Source organism: Falco cherrug, chromosome 17 (genome assembly GCF_023634085.1).
Source record: "Falco cherrug isolate bFalChe1 chromosome 17, bFalChe1.pri, whole genome shotgun sequence".
NCBI lineage: Eukaryota > Metazoa > Chordata > Aves > Falconiformes > Falconidae > Falco > Falco cherrug.
In genome coordinates, this window is record NC_073713.1 from 7,603,717 (window position 1) to 7,631,456 (window position 27,740).

At 48.1% G+C, this 27,740-nt stretch overlaps 1 protein-coding gene across 11 annotated transcripts in view; it reads left to right on the top strand.

The window, feature by feature from the left end:
* CADM1 (cell adhesion molecule 1) overlaps positions 1 to 27,740 on the top strand; it is a 170,454-nt gene that overhangs the window by 125,891 nt on the left and 16,823 nt on the right. For 6 of the 11 annotated variants that reach the window (XM_055728488.1, XM_055728490.1, XM_055728489.1 and 3 more), the window contains exons 6-9: positions 7,618 to 7,717; positions 10,694 to 10,866; positions 14,919 to 14,990; positions 25,492 to 25,524. In XM_055728488.1, coding sequence (XP_055584463.1) covers positions 7,618 to 7,717; positions 10,694 to 10,866; positions 14,919 to 14,990; positions 25,492 to 25,524 — 378 coding nt within the window. The remainder of the gene's footprint in view (positions 1 to 7,617; positions 7,718 to 10,693; positions 10,867 to 14,918; positions 14,991 to 25,491; positions 25,525 to 27,740) is intronic. The other 5 variants (XM_055728492.1, XM_055728495.1, XM_055728497.1 and 2 more) reach the window with 3 other exon arrangements.

The following is a 27,740-nucleotide window of genomic DNA, read 5'->3' on the forward strand; positions in this document are numbered from 1 at the left end:
CTCCTCTGCAAAAAAGAAAGGAAGGTGCAGAACGTTAAGTCTACAAAGTGACCTACTTCCCTGTGGTTGAAAAAACCATTATTTTGAACATTTTCTTCTGTGTTTTAGTTCGAAGAAAATGGCAGGCTTTGGGGTTCTGGGTTAAGTGTTTCGGTAGCTTCAGGAGGACGTTTCCAAAGGGCTGTTGGCCACCTCGCCCCGGGCTGGGGCCGCTCCAGGTGTCCTGTGCCAGGAGGAGGGAAGCAGATGGTGCTGATGGAGCGGGACAGGCAGTTTCCAACTCTGCGTGGGGTTCATTGTAACGGCTGGAGCAGCAGCCCCAGCATACCCCATGCGCCTGCAGCACCGAGCCCGCGGTCACCTGGGCCACCGTTTAGTGGGGCTGGTGTTGGCTGCGCTGCGCTGACCCGCCTGGCTGCCCCTTGTTCTCTCCCTGGTTGTTTCCAAGCATCTTCCTGTGTGCCGAGGCTGTCGCATCTCTGCGAGGAAGGACTGGGTCTCTCGCTCCTCCTCTCAAGCACAGCAGGGCTTCTGCTACGGCAAAATAACAGGCGTACCGCGCTGTCAGAGGAGCTGTCGTAGTACGTACCCGTCACTTGTTACTATACCCTCAGCTAAACTTTATAAATAAATAGCAAGTTCTCAGCACACATGCTGGGAGGAGAGACTGTTTTGCTGCAGTCAGCAAAACTGCGAGTAAGGCTGATTCGTGCTGAGCATTTGTCCTACTCGTGGAGTAAGCTATTTGTTGCATATATAATGCAGCACAGCCTGGCCCTTTGTGAAGTTTGGAGAGAAATGCTTCCACACAAATGTAGGGTGTGGTGTTAAAATGAAATCTCTGCAGAGAAGCACTCAGCCGTGTGTCTGAAACCCTCCTGGTAAAGCTTCTCAAAAGCAAACGGAGTTAGACAAATGGTGCCATGTATTCACAGTGATGATAACACTTTCATGCTTGATTAATAGCCTAGCCAGTGAGCGTAGAACCCTGTGCAGTGGGCGGCCGCAGTGTGCTGCATCGTGTTGGCTTGGAAATATCCCCTGATTCTGGCTGGAGTCGCTTTCTCTTTGTGATTCAAATCCGTCAATGAGGGATGGAAGACGAGTGCGTTGAGTCTAATTTTAGAAAGGAAATGAAGCAACAAAATGCATTAAAATATCATTAAGGAATTGAATGGAACCAGATATTCTCAGAGACATTTAAGTTCAGCCTTTGTGGTACTTTTCCTTATCTCATTACGTGGTACTGTGAGTGAAAGTGTCGAAGTCTTGATTTGGCATTTTCTCTGGCTTGGGGTGGTGGGGTTTTTTTCTGCTTTTCTGAAGTTCTAATTAATTGCACATTCATTTTTATAATATCTACACTTGTACTTTTAAAATATGCACTGATGGAATCTGTTACGGCCTCTGCTTTACAATGGAAGAATTTTTTGTGCCCAATTATGTTAAAAACTGGCCATATATATATATATATATATGTGTGTGTGTGCACTGTCGCATCTCCAGTAATCCTTCTGTTTCTGTCAAGCGAAAATATTAATTGCATAGTATGCATTGAAGTGATTAACATCAACGTAATTTATCATCTTGAGATTTCTAAAAATGAATGAAAGAGTTGTTTTGTTCAGTGAGGTGTTGACCCCTTCAGAAACTTTGATTTAAAGCTTTTTTTTCTTTTTTTTTTCTTTTTTTTTTTTTTTTTTTTTGTTCTCTTAGTGAATATGAAAAGCACCACAATCAGCCAAGTGTTCAGTTATTTGATTTTCTGGGGCATTAGCCACTCTTGTTTGTGACATTTCCCAGTTGGGTGCTTGTTTGCAAGCTCATTAATAAGGTTTTCTCGGAGGAATGTTGTTGGGAGTGAGGAGCATACAGTACAACCAGGACTCTGCCTTTCGCAAGCATTAAGCAGCAGCGTACACTTAAATATTTCAAACTGAAGTGTTTATGCCCAACTTACTGTCTGGCTTTGGCTTCCCTTTTCCTACAAGCCAAGTGCTTCAGTTGAAGGCAACAGCCACAAAGTTGTGTTTGGGGTCGAAAGGCTCATCCAGACGAATTGGGAACTGCCAGTCAGAGGCTTCTTGGTTATTTTAAGCACGGAATCTATTTATTTAATAGATTTCTGTATTTTGGCTGAACATCAGCAGTGCAGACTCTTGTCCTTGCCAAAGCTGAGGAGGAGATAGGGGATTGCCGAGTCTGGGCTGTCTCTGATGCAGACTGGTACCTGATAAGCAAACCTGCTTGATTGTAGAATGAAGGTGACAGTTGTATTTACACTTGCATATACAGTGCTTAATTCTTTTAATATTGAAGAACATGCTCCTCCTGCTCTTCCCCTAGCCTGCCAGCATGGGTAGGATACAGAAACCACACAAAGTCGGGTTTTATGAATAGTCGGTTTGGGCCACGGACCAAAGCAGAGGCGAGGAGCTGGGTAAAATAGTGCCTATCTAAAGAAAGGTGTCTAAAGGATTATCTGGGAGATTTTGAAGCTGGAATTACCTAAAGTGGGCAGGAGCTCTGCTTGGCCCGTGGGATCCTTCTCCTGAGGATGCCATCTGTCACCACTTTTGCCAAGAGGTGCACATCATGAATTAATAGGGTAATTATTAAATGGATTTTAAACCTTGGATTTGGTACCTAATTTCACAGCACAGGGAAAGAGCGTTTTCAGCTGAATCACTGAAAGAATCAGTTTTGTCACTTTCTCTGTCAGCAAATGGTCTGGCATTGCAAGAGGTGCCGAGCCACGTGCTGCAGCAGCCCTGCCCCAGACCCGCTGCAGGAGCGGGCCCTTGTCCCCTCGCCTCTGCCGTGAACAAACCGGCCATCGACAGTCACGTGCGATTCGCTTAATGTACGTGGTTGGCTGGAATTTGGAGCGGAGAGGGAGAAACCCCGTGCTGAAACGTGCCGAGGTCCCAGATGGCTCCTCTGGCTGCGTGTCCGCTCTGCCAAGCGTCTGTAGGCAACCGGAGCATCGAGGGAACCTCAGCGTTGTCGGACAGTGCCCGTTCCCGCTCCGTGTCGGAGCTCTGTGAGCCCCAGCCAGCTTTCAGGAGCTGGTCTTCCTCATCTGTAGCTTTGCATGGTTTCCCCCCGAAGCAGCATGTGGGAGGAAGGCTTTGGGCTGTCTTCCGACCTTAGCTGGGAGCACGGCAGCCGCGAGGGGTTGACTGGTTTGTTGCTGGTGAGGGTTAGGAGTCACCTGGGCTTTGGGAGAGAAGTAGTGTTTCCCAGAATGTTTTTGACTGTGTTACTAGCGGCTGCCTCGGTGCAGGGTTGGTGCTTGGAGTGGACAGATTGCTGCATCGTAGGAGCCGATCGCTTGCGCAGAGATGGCTGGAGGACCAGGAGCTGCTGTGGTGCTATGAGTCAACTCTGGTGTGGTTGGCGTGGCCCCAAAGAACACGTGCGTCAAGTGCAATGCAGGTTTTCTAGAGCAGCTGCTAGTATCTCTTGCGCACGGTGACGTTACTGGATATGACCACAGAGTTAAATTTATTGCATGTAGTTTCCTCGTTATGTATTTTCTGATTGCATTTCAGGGCAGAGGCATGAGGACGAGGGCGTAACAGCCTTTCATGTCCCTTCTTGCCTTTCCCAAGAAAACCAGCCTTTTATTTAAGTATATGGTCACACTCCAGGGTAACAGTCAGGTCCGCGATGCGTTAGCATCCTGAGGACTGAGGCACGGGGTGGGCGGTTAGAGAAACCCATGTCACTGCTGCCTCCGGAGCGCTGCCTGCACACCTCCAGGAGCTCCAGAGGTCACACCAGCCGTTGGGAAAGAGGCACATAGGGAGAAGCTGGATGTTCGCCCTCGGCTCGGTTATGTGCACAGCCCCGCTGGGGAGGGGGGTGTGCAGCGGAGGGTCCCAAGGCTGACCCAGCTGGAGCATCCTGGTCCTCCAGGCAGGCAAGGAGTTCAGGCTTGCCAAATCCACCTGGCTGACAGGATTTGAGACGGTGAGCTTGCCTGCCTTTGAGATCATAGGTCGGCCTGATGAAAGGAAACCGGTAGAAGTAATAGGCTTAGGCTTTTGTAAGGCACCAAACTCAGTATAACGTTTTATCTTGGCTGACTAATGAGATCTAAGCATTATCGATGGAGCGCACATTTAAATGGATTAAGAAATCGCTAACTGGCAGATCTCAAAGGATAGTCATTAGGGAGTAATCAGCATACGATGGTATTTTTAGAGAGAATATGCTGGCTTGGGTGCTTGGCCCAATGCTGTTCAGTGCTCCCGCGAAGCATTTGAAGTTTGTAAAAAGTCACCGTTAATAATCTTTGCTGATGGCGCAAAAGCTGCGAGACCAGCTAATAAGAGGAAGAACGAGGACAAATGCAGCTGCTAGGGAGTTCTGGTAACTTCCCAACGACGGAGCTTTAAAACTCGGGGCTTTCAGTGGGTGAAGCCTGGGATGGCCGGGAGAGCCGGAGGGAGCTCTGCTTCCGCACGGCGTCTCAGCTGGAGGACTCTGCAGCCTCTCCATCACCTGAGAAATTAACTTAGGTTTATTTGGTTGGGAGGTGGGGGGAAGGAGCATTTTTTGGCACGGGGTCAGGCTGGCGCACGCCGTACCTGACCGGCGGGGCGAGGAGCAGGATGTGCTGTCCCCTCCGGGCAGGCGGTGGTTCCTGCACTGGCAGGCACGGCGCGCGCCTGTTGTAAAAGAAATCTCATCAAATGCAGAATGGGTTTGTAATAAGTTTTTCAAATTGGTTGCTGCTACAGCGTAACCTTTAGACTACTGGTATTTAACCTTGTATATCACTCTTAGCTTTTGAATGAATTTAGCTTAATAAAGGTGCCTTATTAAATTACTAGGCTGGTTTTTTAAGCTGCTAGAAATAGGCGTACTAGGAAATAGCTTTGGGTTGTTAGATCTAATTGGCTGCCAGTGGAGTATGTAGTGGCTTGGATGCATAGATGCAAGCATTTATTTTTATGTAGTAATCCAGCGGTATGATATTACAAAGTTCCAAGTCGAGGATTTTGAGCTGCTGGAATGCACTTGTGGTAAAAACTCTGCTGCTTCTTGCCTTACATCCTAGGTCACCATCCGAGATAGTCATTGTCCCAGATTGCACAGCCACTGGGGCATGGCATTTTTAGGAAAGCAGGTAGTAGGTGGCAAACTGCTTCTCCAGGCAGTGAAAACCATCATAGCTTTACTGGCATAGGCTACTGAATGTCATGATCCCGTGTAGGGATGGAGCTCAGGGTCCCAAAGTGCTCAGCATTTTAGAAAGCTTTGCTAACAGAGTCCGTAATCTGAAGGAAACACACTGACTCTGAGGTGAGGCACTTAGCACTGGAAATAGAATTTAAGATTGTCTAAAGGCATATCTTTAAAAAAAGGAAAGAGAGATGCACCCGCCCCAAATTCTTGGTTGAAGCGAGTGAAATTTTTTTGTATGCTATGAGCCTAATTAAAATTTCGGTTCTCCTGAGTGCCCAGCCATCCTTCTGAATCCTTCAGAGCTGTGAAGCATTTTCATAAGTGCCCGCTGTAATTACTGGTGTGCTGGCAAGTCCTGCTTAGGAGAGATGTTCGCTGTGGTAACTCTGTTGGGGGAATGCTGTCGTCTTCCCGAGTGCGTGCACCTGTGCTAAGAAAGCCCAGACTGCTATCGCAGGTGACACCTCTGCGGTGCCCAGAGAACGGTACGGGCGCGCTTTGCTGCTTTCGTTTGGTTAATGAAGACTGTGGGCTGGGAAATGGAAGGGCTCCCCTCCCGTGGTTCTGGAAGAGCTCGCTTGGTTTGCAGTGCATTTGCAGTACGGCAAGCCTTCAGTGTGTTCCTCTTGATTTCCATAAGTAATTGTCAGCTGGTAAACAGCTCATTAGAAATACTGAAATTTATCTAATGAAAGCGGGATGGGAGCAACAGGGGAGGCAAGCTGCAGAAGATGTTGTGCGGAGCTTTCTCAGCACAGGGTGCTGTGATCTTTCTGTTCCCATGTAGATTGGCCTGTAAAGGTTTTCTGCTCTATGACACAGAGTATCATGGCATCCGCGTTCCTGGCATGGGCTCTTAGGTACTGCTGCAAAGCAAATAATAAATAGCCAGCAGATGGCTGGGGAAGTGGGAGTTGTGAATGAGAGCGGTGAGCATGAGCACGGCGTTTAAGATGCTGCTTGTGATTTACTTGCTGCATAATACTTGGTTTAACTCATCTCCCTACGTTTATGCATTGTGTAAGTGCTCATGGCACAGACCCGAGCGTCGCAGACCAGGCTCAATGCTGTCTGTCAGCACCGCTTTTTGCTTTCCCATGCTTTTCTGGCACGCGCTTGTGCCACGTCCCTTCCCCCGCGGGGGACCTTTCTTTCCTCAGCTCGCTCCCAGGGCGTACCAGCTGGTTCCACATCTCCCTCACACGTGCAGGGCGGTGAGGATGCTCAGGCACGGTGAGGTGGCAGCACTCAGGGTGCAGCAGGGGCTCCGCACCCTGGGCACGGGGCAACCCCAGAGCGTCACCGTCCCCGTGCAGCCACCGCCAGCCTGCAGACACCCGAGTTTTCATAGCTGCGAGAAGCATCTGTAATGGGGATTAGTTTATAAAATGTTTGTGGTATAGTCATCTCGGGAGAGGATTTACTCGTGTAGCTTATTCCATTACTGAAAATTATGAGAGTTTAAATTGGTTAAATCCTGACATGGATTTCCCCCCCCCCCACCTCCCGCCCCCCCAATCTCTATTATTCCATAGGAAGCATGTTAATGAGTTAAACACAGTTAATAAAATGCAGCAAGCCAATATTTTTGGTAGCAGTTACTCTCAAAGGAAATAGAAACATTTAAATGGTTTCAACCTTTGTGCATACTGATTTTTTTGCCGCCTTTTGTTCCTAAGGAACAGTTGAGTAAAATCCTGAAAAATATATATGGCTTAATGGCATTTGTAGCATTGAATTGATTTCTTGCACTGATAACACTTTAGCTACAGCTTAGATTGCATTTTTAATCTGTGTTTCAGTTGTAGGAGGTAATGATTTTTTTTAATTGCGGACTCTGTGTTTGTGGTATGGCTTTTTTTTTTTTTTTCCTTCTTCCTCCTGCAAAGTCTTACTAAAGTGTTTTGTGAGTTGGCTCCCTAACTATAAATGCTTTAATTCTCTGTGTTTATTTTAGGATTTAGAAGAGCTTCATTTGGACGAAATAAAACCTTCTGTGGTTTAAACAAAAGCAGCGCAGCGGCTGTGACTTATTTCTGTGTTTCTAACAAGCATCTCTTGTAAAGCCCAAATATTAATATGCGTGGACGCCGAGTGTTGTCATACAGTAATATGTGATACACAATAAAACCTGTCAGTTCTGCGCACCACAGATATCTCTGGTTTCACCTCAGCATGAAAGCAAATGAATTCGTTTTAGCTCGAGCGAGTTCAGAGATCAAACGCCGGCACAGCAGAAGTGTCTGCCCTGGGACCATGGCGCTGGGCTTGGCACATGGAGCACTGCCAGCCTCGCCCTCCGGCCGGGAGCAGCAGCCGGCCCAGGGCAGAGCGGTGCCGGAGCCGCCTCCGCCTCGGGCGCGCGACGACCCGGGCCTCTCCGGCACCGCAATTCACCCAGTGACGTTTTTTGTCCTGCAGATAAGCCTCAAGTGCGGGTTTCTCAGAATTACCCGGTGCAAGGCCTCACGAGAGAAGGGGAGCCGCTGGAACTGACCTGCGCAGCTTTTGGAAAACCACAGTAAGTTGGACGCTTCCCCAGGACGGAGCAGGTGGCCCGGTGCTGGCGCGGCCGCGCTGCAGAAGCGCGCAAGCGTCGCTTGGCCTCTGCTGCTATTGCAGACACTCAGTGTGCTATTCTCCGCTGCGAAGACGATGTGACAGTGTGAGAGAGAGAGAGATGCTTTCTGCACCTGAGCATCTGCTGCGTCTATTCTGCTTTGCATTTATTCCCGTGTAACTAAGGGCTGCGGGATTTCCACCCGAAGGGCTCCTGGGAGGGCTCTGGCAGCCAGCGCAGCGAGCCCCCGGGTGCAGAAGCGAGAAGCCCCGCAGCCCTGCGCCTCTGCCCAGGGAGTGGGTGGCAGTCGGTGGCAGCTGATCCGCAAAAGCGAGGTCAGGGGCCTGCGTACTGGAGCCTCACGAGGTGCCAGTACGCAGAGGTAGGACTGGCACCGCAGAACTGAGCGGTTGTAAAGTGGAATGGATCCCCCAGGTAAGGCAGTCTGTCTTTCTGCTTGTATTGACTATGTGATGATTTTCCTCCCTTTTGGTGCCCTGTGTGCTTTTTACAAAACGCAGGTTTTATTCTTTCTCCTCTTCTTGCCATGCCCTTGAGGCTTCCTTACATAGTTGAAGAAATTTATGGATCAGGAAAATCCTGGCAAGGGAGGGTAGATTTTCCTCTACACTTTCATTGTTGTTCTAATTTTAAGTTTTGTCGACTTTATTTTTTTTTTAAATACTTTCTCTTCCACTTGGATTTATGGCTGTCAAGTATTTACTATCTTCTTTTATTTTCGTCATGTTCATAAGATTTCTGCAAACATCCCTGATGTCTGTCAGCGCCTCCTTGGTAGCGTGCCCAGAGCAGAGGAGCTATGCAGGTGCAGTCGAACTGGAAGCCATCCAGTCTGACAGTTCCGCCGCTGTGGGCAGCGACAGGCAGGGTGTCAGCACTCAACAGCGAGGGGGCTTGGGGTGCTGTCACCGCCCCCCCCCCCCCCCAGCAGCAGTGTTCCTGCTCTCCCACATCGCTTTGGTGGCTCCTGCTTCCCAGTTCCTTCTGTTCCGCACGAGGCCGATTCCTTCCCCTTACGTCAGAGACTGGCATGTCCCCTGCTGAATTCCATGTTATGATCTAATCCCCGCTCGGTCTGTCAGAGCCCCTTTGCATTCCTCCTCTCATGGGTAACTGCAGTTCCTCCCATTTGCCATCGTCTGGGAATTTAATGAATAGGCTTCTTTACTTTTTTTTTTTCCCCCTCCTCCTTCCAGGCTATGAATAAGACATACACACATTAAATAAAACAGACACATCTCCCCAGCAGCATGCCACTTAACTTAACGTTACAGTGATGCTAAGAATGTGCTAGGAATCCGCTTATGAAGGTCACTTCACCTGTGTGTCTCAAAGCGTAAGAAAATATACAGGAAAATAATGGGCTGTGTTTAGCTCTATGTTTTTAATACAAAGAGGCTTCATAAAACCCTTTTCAGAGGTTTAAGATGAAGGGGGATGTTTCTCCAGTTAAATGAAACCATTTCTCTGCGAAATTTGGCACTATAAACATCGAGGGAGGGAAGCTCAGAGGAAAACAAAAGAGCAGAGAATAGAAGTTTCCATTTTGATACCCGTACAGGTATTTTGTTAGATTAGATGCAACTTCTGTCGCCCCCCTCCCCACCCCAGAGGTGGGGGGATGCTGAACTGGCCACTGCTAGGACAGGCAGGGGGAGACACGTCTCTGGAAGCAGGCTGCCACGTAGCGCACGTGGCGTGTGAAACGCTGGGACTCAAAAACTGCAAACAGCCTCTTGGTAACTGTAGCCAGGAGCATCCAAACCCTTCCCACCCTACTGAGGTTAAACTGCATTTCTGCTCTCCCAGGAGCTTCTGCTGCCTGTGCTATGGCCCGCGTGCCCGACGGCGGGGAGGAGGGTGCCGAGCCCCTGCCCAGAACCGGCTCTCAGCTTCGCAGCCAATACCCAGGTGGCTGGGACATTGAAACTTTAGCAGCTTCTGCATCACAACAGGAGTCTCCCATTTGGATGCTAAGGAAAGTCTGAGCTGTGAGATGCCTCCAGCAGTATGAGCTCCTGGCGAAGTCTGACTTGCAGACTCTGGAACTGGGCAGGCTGAAAATTGTCATCCTGCGTGAGGCTCCCCTTTTAAGAGCTTGCTGTTGAGTCACCCTGAAAGATGCTGTGTTTTTCTTGCTGGGAAGGCTGTCTCAGGAGTAGCTGATCTGTCCCCTTACTGCTGCTTAAAGACGATGATAAATCTAAAATTTTTTTTCTAATTCTTTTAAAGTTAAAAAAAAAAGGCAAACCAAAAAAACCACACACACCCCGCAAGGCCTGCAGCACTCGCCTTCTTTACTAGCTCTAACACAACAGGCTAATTTAATTCCCTAAATGATGCAAAGGTGATGCTCACTTTGGTTCCGCTAGCAAAGGGATGCAGGAGAGAGAGGCTGACAGTTGGCCAGGAGGGACTGGGGGAAGGAGGAAGGTGTTCCTCTCCTCCCACAGCTGAGATGCTCATAGCGAGCGGCACGGCCACCACCAAGGTTAAACAGGTCCATCGCATCGCTTTGTGGAAGGGTTCAAACCTGTTAAAATGTACCTGTTCTGCCACATGCTGTCCAGGTCTGCACTCAGAGCACCCTGTGGATGCACGTGTAGTCCATAGCCTCAAAGATTTCAGGTTTACTGAATAAGCAAATGATTAACCACTAATGAACTTTCTTCCTGCTTGCATTAGTGTTTTCAGAAAATTTAAGGTCTGGATACAGTTTCCTGTTGGGTTAAAATAAATTTAAATTGAGGAAGCCCGACAGCATCCGGGCTTGACTAGTGCAAAAAAAAGTATGTGTTATTTCTTTACAGTTTTTTCTTGGTTTGGGCTTTCTGTCTGTGGATGAACTATTGAAGATGCCATCTTTACCATAGGAAAATAGTAATGTGATTGTTTCTTTTTCTCCCTCCTCTGTAGGCCTACGGACATGAGGTGGTTAAGAGTAGATGATGAGATGCCTCAACACGTTGTAGTGTCTGGTTCAAACCTTCTCATTAGTAACCTAAACAAAACAGATAATGGTACATACCGCTGTGAGGCTTCAAACGCGGTGGGGAAATCACATGCGGATTACATGCTGTTTGTATACGGTACGTGAGAAAAACCACCGTTCTTCTAGACTCATTTACACATAATTGCAACATACCGTGCTCTGAAAGCTTTGACAGAAGTTAACATTTTGCTTGATGCGAGATTTACAGATAGCTCCTGACACACCTACCTTATACCGGGCTGGGGTAGGGGCTGGAAAACCTTTTGTTTTGCTTCTGTGATTCTCGGTGTCGTGCATCAGGTGCAGAGCCTGTGCCAGGGTCCGGCAGGCTCCGGTCTCCGGAGCTGTCCCGGTGGGCTTGCCGCAGCACTCCTGTGCTGGCAGGGGAAGCCTGAGGAAAAACCAGAGCAGGGGCATGGGGAGAACTGCCAAGTTCTCTGGCCTGACAGAGTTCTCCTAGGGCTTCTCCAAGAATTCCTTTTCCTTTTTTTGTAATACCTTCTCCAGTGTCTTCAGCAATGGTCCAGGGCGGGAGGGTTCTAGGTCTTTTATTAGCAAGTTAAATTACCAAAGAATCAGCCAGCATCCCCAGATAATTACAAACCAGTAAATAAACTGGAGGAATTAGATGCCTTGAGCCTATATGTGGTGGCTGAGCAGGCACTAAAACATGCCTCAGCATCTTTTTAAAGTGCTGTTAAGTACCTACTTTAATTCTTCAGTTCCTCTGCATTATTTTGCTATTGCTTTAAACCCTGTGCTCCCGCCACAAGGCATTGCATATAATGAAGATTCAGTAGGCACTTGAAGAGTGATCCCCCAGTTTAATTATGAGCAATTCCCTTGGGCTGCATATTTGAAATCTATCTGTTAAGAGTGGATGTTGTGTGGCTGGGCTACGCTTGTGGTGGGTGTTGGACTCTATGATCTTAAAGGTCTTTTCCAACCTAAACGATTCTGTGATTCTGCTCGGACCGGACCGTAACTTGCTTTGGTTGGAAGTTCATTCCATGCAACAGCTGCTTGAAGTTGTGCAGTCCGAATTCTCTTGTACTTGCTCTGATCCAAATCCATAGACAGGAATGTCGCATCACCTGTCCAAATGCCACTTGCACGTGAGCAGTTTTAAGCCCAGTCTAAGAAACTTGGCTGAAGGCTGAAGAAAACACCAAAGCTACAGCTTTGAGCCGAAATTGAGCTCATCATCGGCCACATCATACAGGTGGTTCCAAAAGGCTTCAGTTCACAAAATGAAGTCAGGTATGCATTTGTGATGGAATAATTTGTATGCTCATGGTGTGGAAAGGAAAAAAAACCCAAACTCATTCACTTGTTTCTTTAAACACCAATGTAATGTTGTGGAGAATAAAGAAGTTGAAATAGGACAGAGGCAGTTCCCCATGAGATTCAAATGATGCAAAGCTGCTCCTGTACAGCACTTGTGGATGAGGTGCTTGCATTCTTTGCATGGTTTTACATACTGGCTGGAGTGAGTGCCAGATGGACCCTCACCAATGTTACTGCCCTGGGATTTAGAGCTCAGTGTAACTCTCGCACTCCTTAATTACTCTGCCATTTGGATGTGGGCGAAAACTAGACTGCACGGGACTTCCTCGGTGTTGCTCCCCCTTGGGATTAAATCCACAGGAGGAGAGCCAAGACCATGTTGTTTTAAAGGAGATGCAGGGTCCCAGGGGCTGCAGACTGGTGGACTCAAGTTCAGGCACCTGGGAGACGTTTTGGCCATGTAGGGGGAGGGCTTCTCAGGGTCTGGCAGGAGCTCAAGGGCAAATAAGGGTTTTGCATCCCCATTGCGTTCAGTTTCTGCTCGTTTGGGAGCATCCCGCTAGGGTCCAGCACTTTGGATGGCATAAAGAATCCTTTTAACCCTGAATTTAAAAGGGGGAGATCCAGAGCTGCTGGTGTGGAGGAAGCTGTTGGGCTGTGGGCATCATCCGAAGCCTTCTGGTACAGGACCGAACTCCAACTGTCCCTGCGGGAAAGTGCTGCCACTGCCAGGGAGTGTGCTGCTCTTGCCCCACTTGTCCAGGGAAAGCCTTTACGTCTCCAGCCCTTGGCACCTTTCCCCGCTGTGAGACAGCCAATATTATAGCAGCGCTGGAATCTGCATCCTTGCAGACGTGTCTCTGTAGGCGTGGCATGAAAGTTGGTGGGAACGTGTTTCACTGCTCATCCTCTGCCTTGCCGCTTGTCGGTGCAGGTCCCTCCCAGATCACCTTACCTTGGGAACGGGGGGATGCTGGGCACGGTCCCTTCGTGCCCGGGCTACCGTAGGGGAGTAGCCATAGCCTTAGCAGAGCCGCGGTCTGGTACACGTCCGCGAGAGCCGGGGTTGGCATAGCCCCCCTGCCAAAGGGTGCAAATGGCGCCTGGCAGCCAGGGCTGGCAAAGTGACCACTGCCGTGTGTGCTTAACGCACCTTCCGCGGCTGTGCGCGTGGCGTGAGAGGTGTCCAGTCGCATTGACAAGCACCGAAAACATGTTGGTTTGTAAAATGCGTTTCACGCTATCCTCCCCGTGGGAGTGGGCAGGCATATTTAGTAGAAAATTCTAGTGCGATTAGGTGCAATTTTTTAAAAAAAAAAAACATTTTTTTTTTTCCTTTTATGGAGGGAGAGCCTGCTGCATAGCATCGTCCCCGTGTGGTTGAGTGAAAGGCTGGGGACTTTCTTCCCCTCGTTCTGCTCTGCCTCAGCGGTTGCAGTCCCCACTGCTCCTGGGGAGACATTACATGTCATGAGCGAGCAAGGAGCGCCCCGTCAAAGCGTAGGGGATGCTTCAGCTGCAGGGGAAGGGCACTAACTGCTCATGATAGAACCGTAAATAAGCGCTTGCAGTGAAGTGAACTCTGAGGTAATGTGTCTTAACTTTTGGGAAGTTGTATGGAAGATAATAAAGGTGCAGCATATAATTAAAGTTCAGATGTCTTAATTAGGGAATCTGAGAGGGCTCACTTGGAGATAAAAAGAGTAGCAGATGTGTTAGTGATGAAGAGTTGACATGCAGTAGAGGAAACCTACAATCAAAAGCCCATGAAACGTTTCATGCTCTATTATTGCCGAACGAATCCGTAGTTCAAAGTCTTCCCGACTACTTAGCGCGTTCAGTTTGATCATTTGATCATTTGGGCATTGATACATATTTTTTTCTTTTACATCTTCTCATATCTACCTTCTCCTGCCCAGTAATTTTGATGAGGATGTGCCCCTGTACATAACACAAATACTATGAAAAGCGGCGGCATTTGGAGTCTCAACAGGCCAAGTGTGTCTGAGCAGTGGTTATCTGTCCCGAAGAGAAACACACCCATTATCCGTGTTTCTCATTGACGATGCCCTAGTAGCCAAAACAAGAGTGTTCAGCTGAAATTATCAGAAAAATACTGACTTTTTTTTATATTAAAAGATACCAATGAAAATTCTCATACCTTGTATTTATTAATGATGTTCTCATTTCTTTGTATCTATTGCTATCTTTGAAGTAGTTCTTAACATCCTGCTGACGTGTATTCATAGAGGAAGAATAGTGAAGTGAATGGCCCTGGGAAGAAAGTGAGATGTATTCATGTGCTTGTTGATACTGAGCCTGTTAAGCGCAGCGGGGGCCCCTCACACAGACCTCCCTCCTGGATGTTCAAATGTATATGTAGAAAAAAAACAGCAAAACACCACCGTGTCTCTCTTTGTGCATGTGAACTGTTCTTTTTGTTGTGGAAAGTGTGGCGTTGATTTTTTTTTTTCTTATGCCTCCCATTCCATTTCTCTCTTTCTCATTGACTAATTTATGCTGGGGTTTTTTTTATTTTATTTTATTTTGGTTTTAGCATTGTAGAAGGCTAAAAGGGGGGAAGAGTTTCGGGGCCAGATTCTCCAGCGCGAGTGAGCCTGCGCGCAGCTCTGGCGGTGCAGGTTCAGCTCGAAGCCGTGCCTGGCTGCTGAGGATCTGGCCCACTGTCCTTAAAGCCAGCTGGGCAGCCCCCACCTGGCTTTAGAGGAGGACAGGTACCTGACAGCCGTGCTGCTTCTTAGCGTCCTTGTTTCTCTCTGATCACGATTGACCGCTGTTGTGTTCTGCTTGGTTTTTTCTTAATTTGCTTTTTTATTATTTTCCTTTTTATATTTTATCCAGATCCCCCCACAACTATCCCTCCTCCCACAACAACCACCACCACTACCACCACCATCCCTACCACCATCACAGGTATGGTACCTTCATAACCATTGGAAATGTCCTGAATGTTTATTGTCTTTTATGTATATAAGCAGAGCATGAAGCCTGGGGAAAAACAACAAATTAATTACTTGCAGGTTTTTTTGTTGGTTTTGTTTTTGGTTTTGTTTTCTCGAATACACCCACTGTACAGCGCAAGTCCTGGTCCAGCAGTTCAGTGGGTTGGACCGTCCTTACTGCAGGTGTTTCGGAAATGCGGGAACTGCTGTGGCAGGAAAAGCTGTTAATTCCATTACTGGTGGCTAATATTGGGTGCTTTCAAATGAAGGATGCGCACAGCCTTAGAACTCATTTAATACGGGCAGTTGTTTCAGCCTGGACCCCATTAGTATCAATTTGTGAGCAACTTTATAGTCGGAAGCAGAAAGTTTGGTCTTCAGTAACTTCATTCACCTCGTGTGACTCGAGGTGCTTTCTCATGCCTGGATGTTTGGTCTCTCTCTGTGTTAAGTCCTCTACCTCGCTCTCCCGGAAAAGGGAATACCACCAGTCATTTTTTTATTGAGCCGAACACCACCTGTAGGACCCTTTTTGAGGAGCTGGCTGTTAGCATTGTGAGTTTTTCCCTGTCTTGCAAGAAAATATTAATAAAAACAACCAGCTGATCACAAGTCACCTCTCTCTTTTACACACATCCATCATACTTCCTCACTAGACCTGACTCTCTCCACTCATAAGGAAGGCCTTTCAGGTTTATTTGTAACCATTTGCATTGTCATTTTCTGATCTTTTCTATTTCAACTGCTGCTTTTGCTTTTGCTTGCTTCTTTTTCTTTTTTTTTTTTTTTTTTTTTTTTTTGGAGGTGGAGGTGACAAACCCAAGGTGAGAATGGACCATTGAATAGTTAATGGCATAACGTTTATTGTTGCTGTAAACCATCCCCTGTGTAAATGCCTTCACATTTTGTTTGCTTTTATGACGTTGCTCAGCTGACTCTAACTGTCCTGCTCAGGGTGTTTTGTGGCTTCTTTCCTTCTGAGGTTTTTGCAACCAAGTCAGACTCCGCTGGCATGGACAAGCAATTGAAGTCTTTCTCCCAACGTGCCTTAATGCGCACTGTGCGTGCGCCGTCTGCCATCCACCATCGTGTTGTCCAGACCTTGCCATTCTCTGTCTTCCTCTTTCCAGGTGGTTATCAGTAAAACCGAACTCCAGGCACCCAAGTTTGGATGCTTGAGACCCTACCGTGAACACTCTCCCGTTTTGCAATTTGGTCACTTTGTTTCAGTTCTGTTTTTTTAATTTCTTAACTTAACCAGCTTTCATTTCAGAGTAGGTTTAAACTTTATTAGAGTCTCCTTAAGAGCCGTTTGCAGAGAAACACAGTCCCATGTGTCTTGGTGTAAATGGACGTGCATACAGTTTGCTTTTGTTTTACGGTAATTTGTTAATGCTTTCAGTGAATTTGGGAAGGCTGAAAGGAAGAATTTGTCTTGACACTTGATTGACCCTGTTAAGTTAATTTTGGAGGCTGCAAATGTTAACGACTGTCCTTCTCCTGGGAAATGGATTGCTATCAGCCTGTCATCTCGGGGATCGCCCTGGGACTGGCTTCCAAAGCGCGTGCTAGCCTCACCTGCCATCTCGGGCTCTGAAGTAGTGCTTGTTCATAATAAATAGCAGATTTGTTGTTTGCTCTTCAACTCCAAGTGTTGCAGATTGATCATGAATTTTCAGTAGCCTCTGGGCTTCTAGGCTCTCCTCTGCAGTGGTTTTCTAGCTTTTTCATATTAAAGAAGGGGCTGTGGGTGGTTCTCAAAGTCAGAAAGGGCTGTTGCCAAGCCCCCTCCCCCAGCTGATTTCAAGCAATGGTCTGGCTGCTGTGTCGTGCTGCCCAGGTTTGCTAGTGGATCCCGCAGGGTTTCTGCCATACGGCTGGGTCGGTGATGCTCAGCACCACCACAGCTACAGCTGAGTGGTGTGTCTCAAGCTGCAAGAAATGTCTCTTGAAATCCTCCAGCATGGAGAAGGGGGGATGGCAGGCTTGCAGGAAGGCAGGACCCGCTGGCCTGACAGTTTTCCAGCCGTTGCCCCTCAGTCACTTCTCATCAGAGCCGAGCAAAGCCCTGGGCACTGCCCACTGTGAGGGTGCCGCTCCGCGGGGAGGTACGGCTGCACTGGAAAAGGGTTAGATGCCCACACAGTGCAGTGACGGGCAGCTCTTGGTTTCCTGTACAAGCAGCGTTGGGGGTTGCTTTTCTCCCAGCCTTGCAGAAGTACCTTGGGGTCAGGCGCGTGCGGCCACCCGATGTTTTTCTCTCCCTTTTGTTTGCAATGATGAAGTATCTAAACTTCACAGCTTGCTGGCAGCCTGTTGGCAAGACCCAGGTGGGTCTCCACTGCCTCCTTCATGCTTTTCAGTATTGGCTTTGAACTGCTGAAGTGGCTAGAAATGTAATGAAAATGCAATATTGTTCACTGGTTCCAGCAGTTACTGCTTACTACAGCATACTTAGGCAGAAGATTAGTTAATGCTGATAAGAGAAATGTTTATATTCTTCCCTGACACCGATCTAACGCTGAGTCGTCTTGATGTGTGTTTTCACATCTGCCCACAAGCTCCGTGTGCTTTTCCCACAAAGAACAACAGCTGAGGCTTCACCTCCCCTGTTTGGGCAGGGATGTGCACGCGTGTGTTTTCCAGCCAGCAGCCAGGCAGCGTGAAGCTGCAGAAACTTCTGCTTCTCAGTAGTTAGAGACTTTGTAGCTGGAAAAAATTAGGTCAAATTAACATAATCTCTGGAATTACATAGCATAGTCATGTTGAAACACTTTTTAAAGCCTCAAGAGACAATTGATACCTTAATTCCCATCATCACCAAAATGCTGAAATACTCTTCTAGGGCGACATAAGCGCTTTGGTAGCAGACGGGGTGTTTCTTGTCTCTGCTGGCAGCTGGGCGCGAGTCATCTGCCAGCCAGCCGGCTTGAAAACCCTTCTTTAGGATGAGGGGTCTTGGAGTCTGGTTTATTTTGCCTTTTCCCCCCTGTCTTGTATTATACTGACCTGGTTTGTGTCCCCTGAAACCATAGAGTAGTTCCCAAAAGCAGTTGTCTTGCTTTAATTTGAAAATAATTTTTAAAATATTGAAAATTCAAAAATAAACAATGTAAAATGTAAAACATTTTAAAAATTTAAAAATAAAAAAAGAAAGAGGCCTGCACTGAAACAGTTTCTGTGTCCAAACCTTGGGTTGTAGGTGTGCTGTCACCTCTGGCGGCTGCCCTGAGAAAATTACATTCTTGGAAGTAGTCCTTTTGAGTTATTGGACAGAGCTTGTTCTGGATTCGTTTACTCCTACTAAAACTATCCAACAGAGGAATCTTGAAGGGCTGTACTTGCCACTGCCTGCGTGGCGAGTTACTCCTTTTGCACAGGTTCTGATGACAGGCATCTTTTTTACTTGCTTACACGCGGTATTTCTACTCTAAACGTGTTCCGATATGACATGGAAACTCATCCGTGTCCTGAGGAGTTTGGCTGTGAGCGTGATGGGCGCTGCTCAGCGCCCAGGAGCCAGGTGCCACAAGCAGGAGAGGACGCCAGAGCCACGTGCGGGGGTACAGTGGCCCGTGGCTGTTGGTCCCTGTGCCTGCAGAGTGCAGTGGGCTCCCCCACGTGCTCCTGGCCCTCTCGCGCCCACCCGGGTCCATGCCCAGAGCAGAGGGTCCCTTTATCGGCCCCTCTTGCTTGACAGGTCCTAATCCTGCATCGCTGCTGCTGTAGGCTTGATCTACAAAGGCACACTGAGCCCATAGAGCAGTTTTATGGCAGGGAGGTTTGGGGCAGGAAAAGCTAACCTGATGCTTTTTTCCAGGAGAAGGAAAAGCTGAGCAGCGGTAAAGTTTCCAAAACAGCGCGACCTTTAAAGCTTTTCCGCTGTCGCTTCAGTGTAGGTGCTTGAAAAGATTTCCTGCGTGACAGTTTGATCTTTTTCATATATCCTCCAACTGCATTGATATTCTGACCGTCCTTTGGTGTTTCAGCTGTTATCGCTGGCAAGCCCTTTTTTATCAGTTCAAATTGTCCTTGTGGCTTTGTTCATTAAGATGTACAATATGATACAGCGGAGCAAACTGCATAATTTGAATTACCCCTAGAGTCGTTCCTTGAAATGCTGGTTTTCGACAGCTGTTGTTTCCTGGGAGATAAAGGTTCTTCATAATAGCAAAGCCCTCATCTTCAGGCATGGTGCGAGCGGAGCGATTTAGCCTGCCTTTTCAAGCATCCTCTTGCTGCCTTCACATAACACCTCCGCACCCCGGGATCTGCAGCGTGATTTGTACCTGCAGATTGGCATTTATCGCGCTTCCTCTGCAGATGGATCAGGCAGGTGTCTTGGCAGTGGCTCGGTGGAGGCCTGGGGGTGCCGCATGCATGCACGTTCCTAGCATCTCCACCCTTGCAGTGGCTGCTACCGATTCTGCAGAGCCCCCGTGGTCCGTCTTGCGGCAGCACTGATGGCAGGCTGACAGGTCCCACGACGGCCTCTCCAACCCCGCTGACCCCTTCGAGTAGACAGCAGCAGGTGCGTGTGTGTGTTCAGGGGGCTGAAACTTCGTGGGTGGTGGGTTTAGCTTCGGAATTACCCGCAGTGCTCAAGCCTGCCCGGTGGACTCAGCCGTGAGCACCGAGCCTGTGCTGTGGAAGCACTCCCGTGTCCCATCTTGAGGCTGGAGGTTTCATAACCAGGAGTGAGCGAGCTCTGGTTGACTTGACAGTGCTCAGAAGTCAGCGAGCTCCAAAGCAGGAGCTGTTAATTGATGCTGAGTCTGAGCATCAGCCCTGGACCGGGGTCATGTCACTACTTCAGCTCTGTCTGCTTGGCAAGGGCACTCTCTTAAAAGACGCATTTTTGTGTCATCTCAGCCCCCTAAGAAATAATACATGGAAATCAAGTCTCCAAGAAGAAAGAATGTAGCAGGTTTCCAAATTCGTGTGCCAGAAAACTTCCTCCAAACGAGGAAAATGATGGTTTTTATCCTCAGCAGAAGGTTTTTTTTTTTCCTTTTTCTGATTACAGCTGGTTGTGTGAAAAGCTACAGTTGCGTGGCGTTTATTCCAACAGTAATCCGAAAAGGTGGTGGGCGGGGAAGAGTGCAATAACAGTCATTCTTTGCTCAAATTACCTTACAGTAGGTTTGTGGGAGGTGAAGAGGCAGCGTGGGGATTACTGAAGCACGTATGTACCAGCAGAATCGCGGGCTTTGCATCTAAGCAGGTATGGTTGCTTGTGCTTGCTGCTACTGATGGTCATGTGGAATTTAGTCGTAAATAGGAAATGCCTTTCTTCCCCAGTCAAATCAAAGGCAGGTGGCGGTGGTCCTGGCTGTCTCTCCCACTTTTCCAAGCACCCCTTCCTTTGGAGATGCCCGTGCAGCAGGCAGGGAGCGGGCAGGGAGCCGGAGCCGCTGGGCACTCCTGGTTTGCTGCCAGCTTGCCACGTGTCCAAGGTGCTCGGTGCCACCGCAGGGACTCAGCCCCAGGAGTTGTTCCCCCAACTTATTTATTATTTAACTTTTGCTTTTTGCTGAAGCTTCTGCATGTCCCCGGTAAAATGTCAAGTTAATTTTAAAGATGATACTGCACTCTTCTGACATTTTCATCCAGGATGTGACCGCATTAAAGGGAATAAAAGAAGAGAGAGTAGCTGACAGGCCTGTTACAGAAAATAAAACGAAATCAAATTCAGTCTTTTAGTACCGTGTCCAGTCAGCAGCAGACAGGCTGCTGTCATGTCCAGTCTCACCAGTGGTGACGTGGCGTCAGCGGTGCAGAAACCATCGTTTTGCGGGGCAGAGAAGGCATGCCTTTAGGGGAGCGAGGGCAGAGGGAGCTGGGCGGGGGGGACCTGTCCCCTCTCCGGCAATGTAAGCTGGCTGGGGCAGAGCACGAAAGAGGTCGGGGCTTGCACAGTGCCTGGCTGCGTGGCGGGATGCCTTCTGAACCTGAGGTCTTCCCAGTTCTGGCAGAGCGGTGGGAGCGAGCAGCCCTGCCTGCCCAGCAGGTTGTTGTGGCTCCTGCCTGAAACCGTGGGCCGCTCTGTCGTTCTGAAGGTTGGTATTGAAACAAAACCACAGTCCTCGCGGATCTTTATGGAAAAACATGCAAAGGCATAGCCAGAGCCACAGCGCTAATTTCGGGATATTTTTGTTCTTGTCACACACAACTTCCATACGGATTGTGATTATTTTTGTGAAACATCTGGTCCGCAAATCAAACTGTCTCTGGGGTGCATTGCAACATGCCCATACACAAAAGCCTTCAGCAGCAAGCTGGAACCACTTTACAGAGCATCGTCACAGAGTATCGTAATGCAAAGTGCGTTGTCATCCATCCTCCCGAGGAGCTTCTAGCAAGGGAGAGGGTTGCTGTGCGTTGTCACTCGGGGGGTTCAGGCTCCTTTGCCCCTCAAACTGCTCTCTCGTGATGTTGAAATGGAACGTCTCTGCTTGTGTCCAACAGGGGTTTGTTCATTGGGAACGGCGGGGATTTTTGTAGGGCTTTGGAGTAGCCATAAGGACCTGAAAGAGAGTGGAGATCCTGTTGGTAATACTGCACACCGGTCCCTCAGGCCACTGTGAAGGCAGCGCCGGCAAGGAATTCCTGCTTGCCCTGGTCAGTCAGTGTGGAGTAGTCTGAAAAATACTAAGAATAAGAGCTCGGATGTAACAATAAGTCATCAGATTGGCTTTTGTTTTCAGTTCGGAGAGCAATGTGAAAAGCAGTAGATGGAATAGATATCTCTACTGGTTAATATGTCTTTAAATTTAAAAAAATAAGGGTGTTGATGTGCTATTGTAATTCCCCTTACAATAGCTGTGTGTTTCGAAGCTCCAGTGTATCATGTGCTTCTGTAACGCTGCAGCATTGCAGCTCCAGCATTCAAGTTGGTGAGTTTAATTTTGCTGTGGGGGTTTTAATATTCCTCCATCGTGCTCGTTCTGTTTGAGGCTGTGGACTTATTATGGACGAGTTTGAAGGGCCCAGTCTGTCACACTCCGCAAACAGTTTGAGGTTGGAGAGAATCCATTTGAGAAAATGAGGAGGCTTAGCAGCAGAGCTCGTAACTCAACTAAATGTTGCCCAGATGCTTTCATGCAGTAATTTTATAAATGTGTGTGTATGTGTTATGCACGCTTGTGTAGCTACCTAATGAAGTAGCGAGTGCCTAAAACTTGGGCGTCATCTGAGTTGTCTTAGCTGGCAGGTTACACCGTCTGTATCGCAGGGCGATGTGCGCTGGTGTCTTCATTCCAGAGCCGGCCAGGCTGAAGTCTGTTCGTAGCACCAGTGCTAAAAAGAAACCACGATAAAGTGGAACATGCAGCTTTGTAGAGGCCAGTGGTTCCTTTCTCAGGTACCTTCTTTAATTATAAACCTGCCCTCTGGGGAATTCATGCACACGTAGATTTTGAAAGGCCGTTGCATTGGTTTACTTTTCCCCATACAGCACGTTTTGTTGTCTTCCTGATTAAAATCAGGAAGAGAAGGAAGCCTTTAACTTGAGATGGAAAGAACCACATTGAGCCTCTCTGTTTATCTGCTTTCAGCATCCTCTCTGCTTTGCCATATCTCATAACACAGCCCTTTTTTCAGCACCAGCTTACCATTTTAAATGATAAGCATCAGCTTCATACAGTTGTGTGGCTGCTCCTCACACGTATGGCTCAGGACCAGAACGGTGCTTTTTGGTGATGGCAAAGCCATTCACTGGCTTCGTTCAACCTTAAGTTAAGGCAGAGACATATTGAGGACTTTCTTGTTGGTCCGTGTTTGGTGAGGAAAGATGATTTTTCTTCTAGGACATGGGGCAGAAGCCTCATCTCTGGGGTTCTGTGTGCCTGGTCCGGTTTATAAATGAGGCTGTTCTTGAGGGTGAAGTGGAAGCCAATGGAACGTACCTGCAATTCAGGAAACCACGGTTAAAGTTCGCCAATCCATTTTAAAATTATAGGTTGTCTTAGCAGCAGCGGTTGCAGGGCTGGGGCTGTTCCTTCCTGCATAAGGCAGAACAGTGGTGGAGTTTGGTGTGCACACAGTTTTACCCGTATTCATTAATTTCATACCAAAGCAACAGTGACAATTTTTCTCTCCTTTGCCGTGCAACCACTGTAGTCGTGTGCCTGTGTCGGGGCGGGGGGGGGCATTCTGCGCTTTGCTTTAACATGAGATTATTCCTCTTCGGCACACCGTGTGTATGCAATGCATCTTCTCAAAGAAGACTCTGGGATTGAAAAGGACTTCCAGAAAACTCGCTCTAAACTTCAACTGGTCTGTGTTTCTATTGCAACCATCCAACCCATTTGCTAATCATAACTTTGTCATTCCAGCTGCAGCCAACATGTTGTTTGACTTGGATATTTGTTCGCACTTACAACCGCTTGAGATCTTTATTTTTTGTAACCTGTTGGTCTCTGTCCCCAGATGGGGAAGCGAGATGCACTGTCCAGTTTGCACTGTTTCTTGACTAATATCTCTTCCAGCACGTGAATACAAGTTTGCTTTCAGCAGATTCTCTATTTAGTGTAAAAGCTGACGTAACTTTTTTTATTTCAGGAAGACAGTAAATTGAGACTATTTATAGATGCCATCTCAGGAATTAATACCCAGCTTTACAACCCTTTGTAAATGACAACCTTACCTCCCTCCCACCTTCACCACCATTTTCCCCTTCACCGTTTGCTTGGTTAAAACGGGGCATCGCTCGGGGGTTGCTACCCAAACACAAAGAGAAGCCCCACTCTTGTTCTCCCTTTCTGCTTTGGAGGGCTTCCCTTGCAGCCTCCACCAGAGCTCCCAGCCGGAGAACAAGAGCTAGCGTCTTTAAGCGTGTGTTAGATTTGATTGCCAAGACGAGAACAGTCAATGTTGGCAGTGGGAACAGGCTAATGACAGCTTGATAATCTGTTATGCAAATCTTGGTGCAGTTTGTTAAATTGTGCAGGGTTTATTTGTTTTGCTTTCATAATTAAAGCATGTAGACCTTGTATCTGTAAGTAATGTGTATTCCTTGTATGATTCTTGTCTTCACTGGTGCTTCAGAAATTCAGACCTGGGCTGTCCTCTGCTAAATTGCAAAGGAACGGGTCCTCCTTTTTTTTTTTTTCCTCCTTTTTCCCCACTGCTGCCTCTGAACGTGCAGGAGGACTACCCGTCCTAGGGTTCTCCAGACAGCATGTCAATTAGGGGAAATGCCAATGTGAATTGTCTATTGCTGCTACAAAACTCAAGCTCGGGGCTGCTTTGCAGAACTAAACACAGTAGAGTGCTTCTCTGCACTTACTCGTACCATTTGAGTCATTGAAGCATTGCCTACATCAAACTGAGTAGAGCTGTGTGAAACTGGGACTGTGCTGTCGGCTGGAGGGTGCCGGTAGGGGTCTGCAGAGTTCCAGCTCTGCTGGGGGGAGGCAGCACGTAGCACACAGAACCACGTGAACAGTAGATGACTTTTGACAACTTTAATAAGCCGGTAGTTTGGATAACATGGATAAATACAGTTTAGATCTGTTGGCGTAGAGAAGTAACACAGGACACAGTTAGAAAAAGACAGCAGATTTGGGTCACTCTTTAAAACTGCCTGTGGCAAACACCCGTGAAGGGATGAAGGGTCTCTGCGTTGGCAGGGCACCAACCCCCAAGAAATTTCCAGGGCTGTGCAATATGTGCAGAGTAAAGTCATACTAACAGACTAACAACCAAAAAAATAAACCCCAGCATACTTTAATTACCAGTAGCTGCTAACCAGTTAGCTGTGGCAGCAGCGGTGCTGGTAACGTCCATCTGCCAGTTCTAGGGGAACATTTGTTGTGCTGAAAACCTTGCGCATCGTACAGGCACGTGGCTTGGTATAGCCAAGGCACAGGGCCACCTGTGCCTTGGGAACTAGGTGGGAGATTTCCAGCAGCCTCTTTGCTTCTGAACATTTACTTGCCACCTCCAGGACGGCCTGGGTTCTGAGGCTGTGGCACATACTGATGTGCTCGGGGGTTCCCGACATCAGACAGAACAGAAGAAGAGGTGGGAGCAGCTTGTCCCCTGGCCCTTAGGGCTTTGGTGAAGGCAATGTTTGAATGCATAAAAACTGTTTTCCGGGTGTCAGCTCTTTGTTCTGGTCTTGAGCTTCTGTTTTGGTCCCTACCAACTACAGTGTTGGTGTCGGTGTTCTCGCCTGTCTCCCGTTCCCCTGACTTTGCAACCACCAGTAATGTTCTGGCAAGGTCCTGGAAAAAGAGAAAAATTTACTGTTTTCCTCAGGCTCATAGCTTTTGAACTGGAGGCATGTCTTCTAAACAGTGCAACTCACTTCAAATGCTTTTTGCCTTTCATTTTATTATTGCTTGTCACGCAATGTTCTTTGAAAGCTTGCTCATATATTATCTGTTCCATTTTTTCCATTTTCCCTTTTTTTGCATGCTGTTCCTCCTGTTTCTTCCCTTCCTCCAATCCTCTGTTCCTGTGTGTAGACACAACGGCGACGACAGAACCTGCAGTTCACGGTTGGTATCACATTCCTGTTTATCTTATTTCTCAGCGCTGCTGAGTGGCAAGACAAGCCTGGGAAGGGGAAGCAAAAAAGGGAAATGTGTAGTCTTCAAGGGAAAACCATGTTTCAGGTGGACTGATCTCATAAATATAACATCATTTTTAAGGCTGGAAAGTCTGTCTGGTCTTGTCATTTCTGTTGTGAGCTTTGCAGCCAGCTGCTCCAGTGCCAGGCAAGCACCAAGCCCCCAAGCCCCGCGGACACGGTGTACGTGTCCGAGCAGCGCCAAGGAAGCGAGTGATTCTCCTTTCACCTTGATTACTGGAGTAATTGCTTCACGCACGAAGAAGAAATCCAGCTTCTGAAAATGGGAACAGAAATCTCATTTTTTAAGAGCTGCTTGAAATCTTGAGGGTTCTTCTTTGCTTTTGAGTTTCTAAGGTCCAGGGGGTCTGCCAGCGTGGAGCAGCATTGGGTATTCTGGGGATGCTCTGCAGAGGAGCGCTCGCCGCAGAGGTCAGCAGTGAAGCTTGCATTATTACACTGCAGAAGGAGGTTCAGAAAACAAATAGCAACACTTTCCTATCAGCATAGCAGTCTAGCAAACTAACCCTTCTCGTCTGCTCAAGGCAGTCTAGCTAACAGCTTGACAGCTTCCTTAGCTTCCTACAGTTTCAAAGCGAGCCTAGATTGTCATTTCAGACTGGAAGTTGAACATACCAGCTTTTGGCACAAGCTTGCTTTTCAGCTAAAGAACCAAAACCTCTGACGATTTTAATTAAGGCTAATCCATATTTGAGTTTGCTATTTTGGTTTCTTTTAACTCTGATAAATCGACTGTTTCTTTTACTGACAGACATTCGCAAGGCAGAACCGCCTCTTTTTCCTGCCTATGCCCAACGAGGCATTTCTTGGGCGGTGGCAAAGGGAGGACCAAGTAAAGGGGTGGTTAAGTGGTGATGCGCCGTATCAAGTGGAGGGATGTGCAGTTCTTGTCCCAAATAACTTACCTGCCTGGGTGCAGTTTCCCACCCGACCCGAAATCAGGAAGCAGTCAGGCATGTGTCTGCTTTCCATACATTGCCCATCTGCCTATGTATGTTTAACATCAAGACTCAACATGGGTAATCTTGTAGCTACCGTGATGAAAGTCACAGCAAAGTAAAAGTCCAAGTGACATCTCATCCCGCACTACGCTAATGATTGTGGAAGTCAGATGAAGGCAAAATGTTAATCACCTGGTTGTTAAGCCCTGGGGAAAGCCTTGAAGAGCCGACAGAAGATGGCATCGCAGTTTAATTCCCTGCAGGTCTGCTCAGGTGCTGAGGGTCCAGCTGCTCCTCTGCAGTACCAGCCTGGCACTTCGCTTTCTTCGAAGGATCTGAGAGCAGTCGGGAAAGTCGGGAGGGACCCGGGGCTCAGCCTGGGGGGCAGCCGGGCTCCATCCACCTCCTGCTCTCTGGTCGCAGCCGGCGCTTCATACTGTGCGCTTGCAGGCTGTCCTGCCTTGGCAGTGTAGGAGGAGCGGCCAGTGCAGGGTCTTCCACACTACCCTGGATCGACCAGGGCACTCTGCCTTTACTAATGGAATTTTCTGGGGAAAGCCAGGTGCACTCAGTGACGGGACAGTGGCCTGCGGTATCGGAAAACGTTACACCTTTGTCCTGTTTTCCTCAGGCAACCCTAGAAACAGGTGCAGATGTTGAGCCCTGCATTTGGGAAAGATCAGGGAGCTGTGCGCTAGCGTGACTTCTGATGGCATTTCTAGATTCTGGGCGAGCCTTTTCAGACACGCAGCTTGCATCGATCTCCGGCAGGGAGGCAAGCCGGGAAGGCTTAGCATCATTGCCGAAGGCAGGGCTGCAGCACAAGGTGGCCGATGCAGAAGGACACACGCAGCTGAGCAGCCCTTGCCCATTTGCTTAATGCAGTTTTCCATGGCTTTCATCATTTTTACTCTAATTGGGGAAAGCTGTTTAAAAATGTGGTTTTAACTCGGGGACGATCTCTGAATATTTCCACCTGCGTGGGGGAGGACTGCTGCTGCAAGGAGACTGACAGCTGAAATGACAAGCAACCCCAGGCAAATGAGCTGCCACAAACTTTCCTGCCTTAAAACCCAGCCGGTCTGTGCCAAACCCCCCTGCACTTGCCCTTGCGGCTGCTTTTCCCGTGAAGACTCTGGGGTTTCTTTCCAAGCTTGTGTTGCTGGAGTGTGTATGAAGTATA